Raw genomic sequence first — 12277 nt, 5'->3', positions numbered from 1 at the left:
TTTTATTAGAATTAGAAATGCCCTTTCCCTCTAGGCAACCTGAATAGTCCAGTTATAATGAAAATCTAAGAACAGTTATTTCCACAGCACAGGGTGCTATGTTGCACAAAATTGCAGGGGTAGGAACATTGAATCAATTTATTGATCTGACTGTCTCAACAACCCACTCCATCCCATCCCCAAGTGCTCTATACCGGGATTTGTAGGTAAAAGAATTCGTTATTGTATATTAAGTTCTTTTCTTTCTTGTGCTAAATTTCATTTCTCCAATCATGGCTAAACTACTTAATACACTGAAGACTCAACCATTTCGGGAACCAGCAGTTAGCGTAATGGCTATGTCGCTGGACTCCCACGTAGTCGACCACGGTTCGTGTCCCGGACCTGGTGGCTTAAAACTCACGCCGGGCGCGTGTGCGTGCGCGCCCAAGATCCCGAGAGGAGAATGGAGGAGAAGGGATTGCGGCGTGACCATCCTCCCTGGGGGGTGATTTCTCGCTTTCTGTCTCTCTCTCTCTCTGTCTGTCTGGCGAGCGCACGTGCCCTACAGTGAAAATCTCTCCAAAAAAAAAAAAAGTCAACCATTTCAAATTGAGTCAGTCTTGGATCTGTTGTGTATGTGTGTGAGTATATGCATGTGTATTTAATATATTCATTTAAACACACATAAAACACATACAAGCCAGGTTGCAGCAAAATACACAGAATTTAGTCTGATGATATTATATGCTACTCAATTTTACTGCTATGGCTTGTGTCCTAAGCTTTGGATCAAAATTCTATTAGAAGTCACTGAAAGTCCCTCTGCTGCTGAATGAGTTGTCCGAGCGAAGCATGCACTTTTCAAAAGATGATGCAATTGGCCACAGGGACCAGCAGGTGGAGAGGTGGTTAAGGTGCTGTACACTCTCACATTGGCCAATCGTGGTTTGAGTCCTAGACCTGGTAGTTTGCTTTCTCACTTTCTCTCTCTCTCTCTCTCTCTGTGTGTGTGTGTGTGTGGGTCTGGTTAATTTAAAAATAAATGAATGAATAAATAAAATTAAATTTTAACAACAACTCAAAATGACAGGACCAGCAGTTGGCGTAATGGCTACGTAGCTGGACTCTCTTGTAGTCAACTGCAGTTCAAGTCCTGGGCCAAGTGGCTTAAATACACACACCAGGCACATGTGTGTGCGTGCCTAAGATCCCGAGAGGAGAATGAAGGAAAAGGGATTGCTGCATGGCCATCTCTCCTGGGGGGAGGGTGGTGGTGGTGATTTCTCGCTTTCTGTCTGTCTCTCTCTGTCTTTCTGGCGAGTGTCCGTGCCCTATAGCAAAAAACTCTCAAAAAAAAAAAAAAATCCAACAAAAAAACCCCACAATGCAACTGACCTCAAGAAGATAAGGAGACCCTGGTGCTGACTGTGAATAGAGCCCTCTGATAGAAAGATTTCAGTGGGTGAAACAGGGAAGCTGTCACACAATGTGACTTGCTGATCCTGCTGGGGGCACAGAAGCTACTAATATCGGAAGCAATTAGCTTGAGGGATTCTGTCCAACATGGAGACAGCTGTTGAAAGCCTGGAAATGGAACAAGACCAGTTCACCCTGATCTATACACAGTAGGGGTGCAGCCACAACTGCAACACTGCCGGCCAGTATGCCAAATGGAAACCAGAAAGCATCTCTAAAAAGCACTGTTCCTCCACAGGCGGGGCTGACTGCATGGAGTGCGCTCGCTGTTTCGGAATACTTGTTGCGAGGGGAGCACATGAAGAGGATTTATGACACTCAAACCTAGATACTGCAAAGTTTGCTGGCAAGTTTATTTAAAAACACCACATGTACATAAAGCATTTTAAGGGAGCCACATATATGTCTATCGATCCAAATTTGAGTACATTGTAGGTGATATTATGTACTTCCTACCACACACATTAATACCCACCTTTTTTTTTTCTTTTAAATTTTATTTATTCATTCATTTTATTTTAATTTGATCAGAGAGAGATAGAGAGAGAAAGAGGGAAAGTGAGAAAGCAAGCCGCCAAGCTCAGGACTTGAACCATGTTCAGTCACGTGGGAGTGTTCAGCACCTTAACTACCACGCCACCTGCTGGCCCCAATAACACCCCTCCTTTTTTTTGAGAGATTTTTGCTATAGGTGCATGCCGTTGCTGGAGAGAGAGATACAGAGAGAAAGAAAGTGAGAAATCATTCCCCAGGGGGATGGCCATGCCACAATCCCTTCTCTCTGGATTTTGGGCATACACATACACACACACACACACACACACGACACACGTCTGGTGTGATTCTCAAGTCACTGGGTCCAAAATTCGAACCACGGTCGACTACATGGAAGTCCAGTGAGGTAACTATTATGCCATCTACTGGTTTGACATTAATACCCACTTTTGGGTCAGTCAGTGGTGTGGTGTTAAGGTGGCTGGATCCCATATGGCTAAGTGCAGGGTTTGAGTCCTGGATCAGGTGGCTTAAGAAACACTGTATGGGGACCAGCAGTTAGGGTAATGGCTATGTCGCTAGACTTCCACGTAGTGGACCGCGGTTCGCGTCCCAAACCCGGTGGCTTAAAACTCACGCTGGGCGCGTGTGTGTGCGTGCCCAAGATCCGGAGAGGATACTGGAGTAGAAGGGATTGCGGCGTGACCAGTCAGTGGTGTGGTGTTAAGGTGGCTGGATCCCATATGGGGGGTGATTTCTCACTTTCTGTATCTCTGTCTGGCGAGCGCACGCGCCCTAAAGCAAAAACCTTTCCAAAAAAAAAAAAAGAAAAGAAAGAAACACTGTGTGTGTGCGTGCATGCGTGCTCACTCCCTGTGGAGGGTGCTTCCTCGCTTTTCCTCTCTGTCTCTCTTTAGAAGGACACATACTCTGTATCAAATAATAAAAACCACCTATTTTAGTGACGTTATAATCGATCAGTTTTGTCTGCCTAATTCACCCGTATTACAGACCCCCATAAACATACATTTGTACATTTTTTTTTTTTTTTTTTGCTATAGGTGCATGTGCTCACTGGAGAGAGACAAAGAGACTGAGAGAAAAATGAGAAGATTCCCCCCATGGGGGGTGGCTATGCTACAATACCTTCTCCTCCATTCTCCTTTTGGGATTTTGGGAACACATGCACATATGCCCAGTGTCTGTTTCAAGCCACTGGTTCTGGGACTTGAACCATGCAGTTGGTCATGTGGGATCAAGTGTCTTAACCACCATGCCATCTGGCTGATCTCATAATATTTTTATTTTATAGTATCTGCTGATGATTCTTCTCTTGACCTTTTTTTGTTTGTTTGTTTTTTAAGGCTTTTGCCATAGAGGTGTCTGTCATGTGCTTGCCGGAGAGAGGGAAAGTCAGAACTCATCCCGCAGGGGAGTGGCCACACTGAAATCCCTTCTCCATTCTCCTCGTGGAATTTTAGGCATGTACACACATGCACCTGGTGTAATCTTGAAGTTGCTGGGTCTAGAATATGAATTGTGGTTGGCCACGTGCGAGTCCAATGCCTTAACCACCATGCAACCCACTGGTCCCTTAATATTTTAATAGGGCTCCAAAGTACTGATTTAATGGGGAGGGCCAGCAGATGGTGTAGTGGTTAAGGAGCTAGACTATAACATGGCTGACCCAGGTTCAAGTAACAAACCTGGTGGCTTTCTCTCACTTTCTCTCTTTCTCTGGTGAGTATATGTGGCTTATAGTGAATAATAACATTTTAAAAAAACGTAAATAAAATTAAATAATTAAAAAAAGAATCCAAGTGATGATTTACTAATTCTACCATTGCTTTTGCATTTATTAATTAGATTTCTTCTATGATGAAGACATCCTGTTTACACTACAATTCAGTTCATATGGGAAAGCCAGGATGAGTGACCAATTCTTTCTTTACCAATATTTAGATCTAGTTTATACTCTGATTTTTTAAGTTAAAGATTAATTTTAGACATGTAAAGTTGGATGATATTAAAATATTGAAGCACACTGTCTGACTATAGAGAACGTTACAACTGCTGCTTGAGAGGAGCTGAAACTCCGTGTCAAACCTTATAGATCAATCTTACATGATGAAAATAAAGTTTCAAAATGATAATGAACTAAAGCATCTTACCTGGACAATATTGTCTACATTGCTAAATTCCACACACTTCTGTGCCCTCTGGTGATCACAGTAATATTTGTTTTGTTTCCACTGGGGCGGTGAGTGGGACCGAGACTGTGGGTTGTTTGGTAAATTGAGCTGCATCATCACCATTCCTCCACCAGGTGGCTGTGGTGGGACAGCTGGAAATCAGAATTTGGAAACTGTAACCAGTATACTTTAGCTGGTATGTCTGAACACTAGGATAACAACAATAATTTCATATTTCTGAACACTATCTTACTATTAGATATGCAAGCCAATTTAAATCCTAGTATGTCATGGTACAAGCACTGCGTATTTAAAAGACATTAAAATAGGTCCTGTGGGTCTAAACATATCACTTATCCAAATACCAGGCTTGTAGTTACTCAGGAGAACTCAGTTACCTTGAGCAGGACCTAATGAGGAGAAGCACAACTGAGACTGATCCATAGGGTACGTTATTTTTAAAAAAAGATTAACTGAAAAAACAGGCATTATTCCAAGTACACAAATACATTTCTTGAAAAAAGGATCCTACAAACACACTGACAGTAAAAAGCCATCTTTTAAGAGAGTGAATTGATGAATCAATTTCATACAGTAGATAAAAGTTTGGGGTGTGGGAGTCAGAAAGTACAATCTAGTACCCGGAAAGATCCTCTGACAATGGGAAAGCAAATTCATCTCTTGTTTTCACATCTTAAACATGGTGGCAGAGAAGGCCTCTATGGCAGACTCTATATTGTTCTGAGGATCACATGTGAGTAAGCACTTGGCAAGTTACATGGTAGAGAGAGGCAAACTGTATCTATCTCCTCTTACTTACTTCTCTTGTGTGCTAGTACTGCAGCATTACTAGTATTAGGCATGTATGTCATCTGGCACTCACCAGGCCCCTGCCTTCAGGAACACAGTTTGCACTGTAATAACTATTAAAGTGGTTTCTATTAATATTGAATCATTGGAAAAGCCATATTTTTCTATGCAAAAATGCATCATGACTTTTCCGATGACCCCATGGTTTCCCTGACTGGCTAGGCACACCAAGGAAGGGCTGGCTGCTTAGATAAATCTCAAAGTGGCTCATGCAGTCTAATAATTTATTAACTGTTTCTTAGGAACTCACGTATGTCCAAAAATAATGATAATAAATATAGTGGTATGAATATGTTTAAATAACATACTACTATGGAAGCAGAGAGAAAGAATGAACTTGGTTTTAAGGGCTAGGAGAAGCCTTTGTAGAACAGGTGATATTTTGTTTTGTTTTGAGAGATTTTTGCTATAGGGCATGTGTACTCGCCAGAGAGAAACAGAGAGACAGAAAGCAAGGAAATACCCCAATACCCCCAAGGGGGGCGTGGTGGCCACATTGCAATCCCATCTCCTTCTGTACTCTCTTGGGATTTTGGCCATATCTCACACGTGCCCAGTGTTTTAAGCTGCCGGGTCCAGGACACAAACAATGGTCGACTACGTGGGAGTCCAGCAACATAACCATTACGCCATCCTAGACAGGTGACGTTTTTGAGTTACAATAAAGACAAGCATGATTTTGACAAACAAAGCATGATGGTCAGGCATTCCAGGCAGAGTAAAGAACAGTTATAAGAGTTACCTTTAGTATAAAAAGGAACAGCATATTGTGTAAATAAAGTTCTGTATGACTCAAAGACCAAAGTATAAATGGAAGGCTTACTTGAAAGGGAGTTCAGAAGGGGAACTCGTCCAAGTTTTTTTTTTTGTTTGTTTGTTTTTGTTTTAATGAGGTTTTTGCCTTAGGTGCATGTGCTCACTGGAGAGGGAGAGAAACAGAGACAGTGAGAGGGAAAGTGAGAAATCACCCCCCAGGGGGGATGGCCACACTGCAATCCCTTCTCCTCCATTCTCCTCTTGGGATCTTGGGCAGGCACGCACATGCGCTTGGTGCGAGTTAAATCACTGGATCTAGGACTCGAACCATGGCTGGCCATGTGGGAGTCCAGGGATGTAACTGCTACACCATCTGCTGGTCCCTCAATCCAAGTTATGTATTCAGAGGAATGATATGAAGAGATTTCTGCCTCAGGACAATAATTTTTGAAAGTGCGTATGTATGTTGGTGAGGAAGAAAGTTGGAGGTGAGGGGAATATGAGATAAGCAAAGCAAATAAGAGATTACTACAAGTAACACATGAGAAAAATAAACCAGAAGGAAAATATTGAGTTCAATATGCCTTTAACACATCTGGGTTGGGATATCCAATAATGAGTTGGCTGTGTGGTCCTGTCTGGTTTGGGAGTAGTTGACCAAAAGCACAGTTGAAGCTTTGGGGATGGCTGGATTATCCAGTCAGGGCTAGAAGGGTCATGAGAAGACGTCTAGGAAAGGACCCCAGAGAATATCAATATCTATGCAAGAGGAGAAGCGGGATGGCAATGTGACAGCAGCAGCAACAGAAAAGGAAGAGGTGGACTGTTCAGTGTTCACCCTGACCCAGCATGGCATACTAAGTACCCTGGGTCTACCACAGCCTCTCATAGGTTGAGACACTTTTTGTACAAATGCCTACAGGAAGTGAACTGTTTCTCAAATGACACGCCATTACCTTTCTTTCAATGTTCTGCTCTTACCTGCACACTGGTGGTTTTGAAGCTGCTGGGAACTGCATGGTGAAGTAGTTCGAGGAAACTGTACTTGTTCTGATCCTGGGTGCTGCAAGTAACCTACTGAAGAGCTGTGAGGAAAAGAGAAATCACTCAGACACGAAGACACAGCACGATGACATGCAGACAACTGTATAGCTTCTTGGTATAAATAGTCCACAGACTTAATGAAATAAAATTATTTTTCAAATTGGTTAGCAATAAAAGTCAAATTTAACTCTTCTCTGTAAATTATAAGCAATTATTTCACTGCATAAAAATCACTTTATAGGGCCAGCACATGTCATGGAAGATAAGGAGGCTGGATCCCACATGGCTGATGGTGTGGCTGAAGACCCGGGCCTGGCAGTTTAAAAATCTTGCTGGGTGTGTGTTTGTGCACCCAAAATCTCAAGAGGAGACTGGATAAGAAGGGACTGTGGTGTGGTCATCTTCCCTGGGGCGTGATTTCTCAGTTAACCTCACTCTGGTGATTGCATGTGCCCTATAGCAAAATTGAGAAAAAAAAAAAATCACTTTAAAGCAATGACCATGGCTTTTTTTTAAAAAAAGAATTATTTTATTTAACTTTATTTATTTTAATTTGACCAGGGACGAACAGAATGAAAGAGAGAGAAGAAAGTGAGAAAGAAAGCTGCCAGGTCTGGGACTCGAACCATGTGGGAGTCAAGCAACCTTAACCACCACGACATCTGCTGACCCCCAGCAAAAACCATGACTCTTAATAACCAGGAGAAAACAATTCCTAATTCTACCATTCATTACTTTACAGTCCTTTCTATCATTTGTATTACTCAAATAATTATTTAAAAAGAAAAATAACTCACTAATGCTAAAAAATAAAAGTTAATGTATTTGCATCTTCACTGAGCTACATGTGAGAGTATGTTGCTTGACAGTGGTAAAACTCCTCAAAATATTTCATTACTTAGAAAATGTAGTAAGGATAAAGGAAACAACAGACTACACTCTGAAAAAAAATTTGTTTTTAAGAGAGATTTTTGCTGTAGGGCACATGTACTCGCCGAAGAGACAGAGAGGGACAGAGAAACAGAAAGTGAGGAATCACTTCCCGGGGAGACAGCCATACTGCAATCCCTCCTCCTCTTGGGATTCTGGGCATGCATGCACATGCGCCTGGCATGACTTTTCGGCCACTGGTCCGGGACTTGAACGGCGGTTGACTATGTGGGAGTCCAGCTACATAACCATTATGCCATCTGTTGGTCCCTGCATAGTGTCACTTTTTACTGCTACCCTGTCTAGCCACCCTAGGATTTATGTCAAATAATATAGGAGGGAAGGAAAGAGAAACAGAAACAGATTAGTCATTTGCTGATAATTATTAAAGTTAAGTAAGGGACATATGGAGGTTCAGGACACTTATGTTTGTAGTGAAGTATGTTTAAAAATGTCTGTAATGAAAAGTTAGCAACTGTAATTCAGGATGACAATCCCCCAATTAATGAGAATTAGTGTAGTTTTACTGTTTTTTATTTGTAAAGAATTATTTTATTTAACTCTATTTGTTTATTTTAATTTGATCAGAGAGGGACAGAAAGAGAGAGAGAGAGAAAGTGAGAAAGCAAGCCACCAGGTCCGAGACTCGAATTGTGGTCAGCCATGTGGGAGTCCAGTGCCCTTAACCACCATGCCACCTGATGGTCCATTTTTTCTTGTTATTATTTATTTATTACTATCATTATTAAATCTGCTATAGGTTATGCATGCTCTCCAGAGAGAGACAGAGAGAAGGAGAGAAAGGGAGAGGGAGAGGAAGTGAGAAAGTAAGCCATCAGGTTCACGGCTTGAACCATGGTTGGTCACATAGGAGTCCAGCACCTTAACCACTATGCCACTTGCTGGCCCTAGTTTCATTTTTTTTTTTGCAAGGTAGTAACTCTGCAGTTCAATAAAAGGGAGAAAACAATGAAAAGGGAAGGACCAGTAAAATACTTTCTAAAACTGATGTTAACTGTGATTGAAATATGACGCCGTAATGGTTATGTAGCTGGACTCCCAAGTAGTAGACTGCAGTTTGTGTCCTGAACCCAGCAACTTAAAACTCACACTGGGCGCATGGGTGTGCATGCCCAAGATCTAGAGAAGAGGATGGAGAAGGGACTACTGCGTGGCCAATCCCCGGAGGGTGATTTCTTGTGTTCTGTTTCTTTGTCTCTGTCTCTTTGGTGAGTGCACGTGCCCTATAGCCAAAATCTTTGTATGAACAACAGCTACCAGTGTTACTAATACAGCTTAAGAGATTGTCTGTAGGGGCCAGCAGGTGGTGTGGCAGTTAAGGCACTAGACTCCCACATGACCAACGATGGTTCAAGTCACGGACCTGGCAGATTTCTTTCTTTTCTCACTTTTTTTCTCTCTCTCTCTGGTAAGCACACATGCTGTATAGCAAAAACAAAACAAAGCAAACAAAAAATTCTTTAAAAAGAGATGGACTGTCAATGTGTTGATACTGAGGAAAATATTCGGGTAAACAGTTCTTGTGGGCCACATAGTGCCCCTGATGCTGATCTTGTTCCCTAAGCATACTCTAATGGCTCATGTTTTGAGGCAATGGGTGACAGGAAGCCACCTGAATAGGGAATAATATTTGAGTCTCTGAGAGGTGGCCATACCCCTAAACCACAAAGTGCTATTCAAGTTTATCACTATAATGGGTTTTAGTTTTATAGTTAGTATACAATAGTTTTTCCATACATTACACTTGGGTAAATGAATAAAAATCAAATTTTAGAATTCTAAAACTGAGTTCCAGGCCTCTACTAATAATCTCCCAGAGAGACATGGATATTTCAAAGGTCACAGACTAGACAATGAGCAATACTTTTTTATTCTTGGAGAGGTTTTTGCTATAGGGCACGCATACTAGCCAGAAAGACAGAGAGACAGAAAGTGAGAAATCATGCCCCAGGGGGAATAGCCACGCCACAATCTCTTCTCCTCCATTCTTCTCTTGGGATCTTAGGCATGCACACACACGTGCCTGGCATTAGTTTTAGCTACCGGGCCTGGGACTCGAACCGTGGTCAACTATATGGAAGCCCAGTGACATAGCCATTACATCATCTGCTGGTCCTGAGCCATACTCTTTTTTTATTTATTTATTTTTTTTGAGAGGTTCTTGTTATAGGGTGCATGCACTCTCCAGAAAGACAAAGACAGACAGAAAGGGAGACATCAGACTCCGGGGGGGATGGCCATGCTGCAATCCCTTCTACTCCATTCTCCTCTCAGGATCTTGGGCATGCACGCACACATGCCCGGTGTGAGTTTAAGCCACCAGGACTTGAACTGTGGTTAACTACATGGAAGTCCAGCGACATAACCTTTATGCCAACTGCTGATCCCCTGAGCCAAACTCTTAACTCACTTACACATTCTAGAGAAAAAGGAGAACACATGAGTCAGTCACTTAATACCATTCTCTCTTTAAAAATATAAAGATTTATATAATGTATCAGAAGGAAATAAGTTTTATAGTAACTTATGAAAGTTTCTCGGGAGACAATAGAAAAAAGGGAACTTTAAGAACTTTCAAAAGTATTAAGGCCACTGCAATAAAAATTAGCCTTGCCAATGCCATTTTTTCTTTAGCCAAATTGTGTAACATATTGTAGAGACTATGAAATTGCTACAGGATGCCTCTACAGAACACAGGAGATGGGTAAATAGCATTATAAAATACCTAACATATTTTTTCTTTCACATTTTCTACTGAAAAAGTCATGATGTATTTTTTCATAGAAAAACAAATACATCAGGAGTTTTCAGAGGATCCAATTTAATGTTCTTCTTTGGCCTATAATGCTCAATGATAATCCAGAGGTAAAAAAATCTCTCTTTTGCTTGGCTCGCTTGGTGCGGCTGGTACCGCTGCCGGGAGGCACCTGGAGTATGTCGGCCCCCTTTGAGGAACGTAGTGGGGTGGTTCCTTGCGGAACGCTGTGGGGCCAGTGGTACCAGACTCTGGAGGAGGTGCTCATTGAAGTTCAAGTGCCTCCAGGCACTTGTGCGCAGGATATCCAGTGCGGCCTGCAGAGCCGGCATATGGCACTGGCCGTGGGTGGCCGTGAGATCCTCAAGGGCAAACTCTTTGATTCTACGATAGCTGATGAGGGAACATGGACTTTGGAGGACAGAAAAATGGTCCGGATTGTTCTTACAAAAACAAAGAGAGATGCAGCGAATTGTTGGACTTCTTCACTAGAATCTGAATATGTAGCTGATCCGTGGGTACAAGATCAAATGCAGAGAAAGCTGACATTAGAGAGATTCCAGAAAGAAAATCCTGGTTTTGACTTCAGTGGAGTAGAAATCTCAGGAAACTACACTAAAGGTGGACCAGATCTTTCAAACCTTGAGAAGTAACTTTTTTTTTTTTTCCCTGCATTTCTTGGATTCTAGCAGAAGTTGCCAGCTTAATCAAAGGAACAGATATGTGGCAGAAGAAAATGTGGATGCCTTTAGTTAACAAATTGCAGAATATATTTAAGTGTGGTTCTAAAAATTGTATTCAAATATGATTTACATAGGAAACATACTATGGGGACTATTCTCTGGATATATGGTGACCTTTTTTTGGACTTATTTTTGCTCAGCATGAAGTTTTATATGCTGCGGTTTACTAATTTCATACTTAACCATATTTTTAATACAAAAAACATTAGAGTGTAGATCATGTGGAATGAAAGGGTGCCTTCAGGAAAAAATAAGTTTTTCTTTTGATAAGTGTATTGTGGGAATAATGTTCAATAAACTTTTCTAAATAGAAAAAAACAAAACAAAACTCTCTTTTAAAACATAATTATTGGGAACCAGCAGTTAGCGTAATGGCTATGTTGCTGGATTCCCACGTGGTCGACCGCGGTTCGTGTCCCGGACCCGGTGGCTTAAAACTCACGCCGGGCGCGTGTGCGTGCGTGCCCAAGATCCCGAGAGGAGAATGGAGGAGAAGGGATTGCGGCGTGACCATCCCCCCTGGGGGGTGATTTCTCGCTTTCTGTCTCTATGTCTCTCTCTGTCTGTCTGGCGAGCGCACGCGCCCTACAGTGAAAATCTCTCAAAAAAAAAAAACCCATAATTATTTAATTTACTTTGTCATTATTTATTTATGAGAGTTTTTTTCCTACAGGGTGTGTGTGCTCGCTGGAAAGAGAAAGAGAGACAGAGAGAAATAAAGTGAGAAATCATCCCTAGACCATGCCACAATTCTTTCTCCTCCATTCTCCTCTTGGGATTTTGGGCATATATGCATACATAATCATTCTGAGTTTCGAGCTGCCAGGTTTGGGATTTGAGCTATGGTTGACCATGTGGGAATCCAGCACCTTAACTGCCATGCCACCTGCTGGCCCCACTGTTATTTATTTATTTTTTAATATGACCAGAGAGAGACACAGAGAGAGAGGAAAAAAAAAGAGAAAGAGAAAGCAAACCACTAGGTCCAGGACCTGAATTGCAGCCGGCCACTG

General features: G+C 41.9%; 2 protein-coding genes across 2 annotated transcripts in view; one reads left to right on the top strand and one right to left on the bottom strand.

Annotated features, from left to right (window-relative positions):
- The window catches only part of R3HDM1 (R3H domain containing 1), a 180653-nt gene that overhangs the window by 18239 nt on the left and 150137 nt on the right, over positions 1 to 12277 (bottom strand). The window contains 2 exon segments of the mRNA XM_027768764.1: positions 4125 to 4297; positions 6753 to 6856. Of these exon segments, the coding sequence (XP_027624565.1) occupies positions 4125 to 4297; positions 6753 to 6856 (277 nt within the window).
- Positions 10701 to 11219, top strand: LOC102503410 (nudC domain-containing protein 2-like). The gene is made up of 2 exons (XM_014584662.2): positions 10701 to 10932; positions 11008 to 11219. Exons 1-2 carry the CDS (start codon positions 10701 to 10703, stop codon positions 11172 to 11174), a joined length of 399 nt encoding a protein of 132 aa, XP_014440148.1. The 3' UTR covers positions 11175 to 11219.

The sequence above is a fragment of the Tupaia chinensis genome, unplaced genomic scaffold (assembly GCF_000334495.1).
Source record: "Tupaia chinensis unplaced genomic scaffold, TupChi_1.0 Scaffold147433_1, whole genome shotgun sequence".
Lineage (NCBI taxonomy): Eukaryota > Metazoa > Chordata > Mammalia > Scandentia > Tupaiidae > Tupaia > Tupaia belangeri.
The sequence above is the reverse complement of the archived record's forward strand: the minus strand, read 5'-3'. Positions and strand labels throughout refer to the sequence as shown.

Excerpts from the sequence above, each read along its gene's own strand:
- LOC102503410 (XM_014584662.2), top strand. The coding sequence starts at position 10,701 with ATGTCGGCCCCCTTTGAGGAACGTAGTGGGGTGGTTCCTTGCGGAACG. Across the intron at positions 10,933-11,007 it reads AGCTGATGAGGGAACATGGA|CACTAGAATCTGAATATGTA; the intron begins CTTTGGAGGACA and ends GTTGGACTTCTT.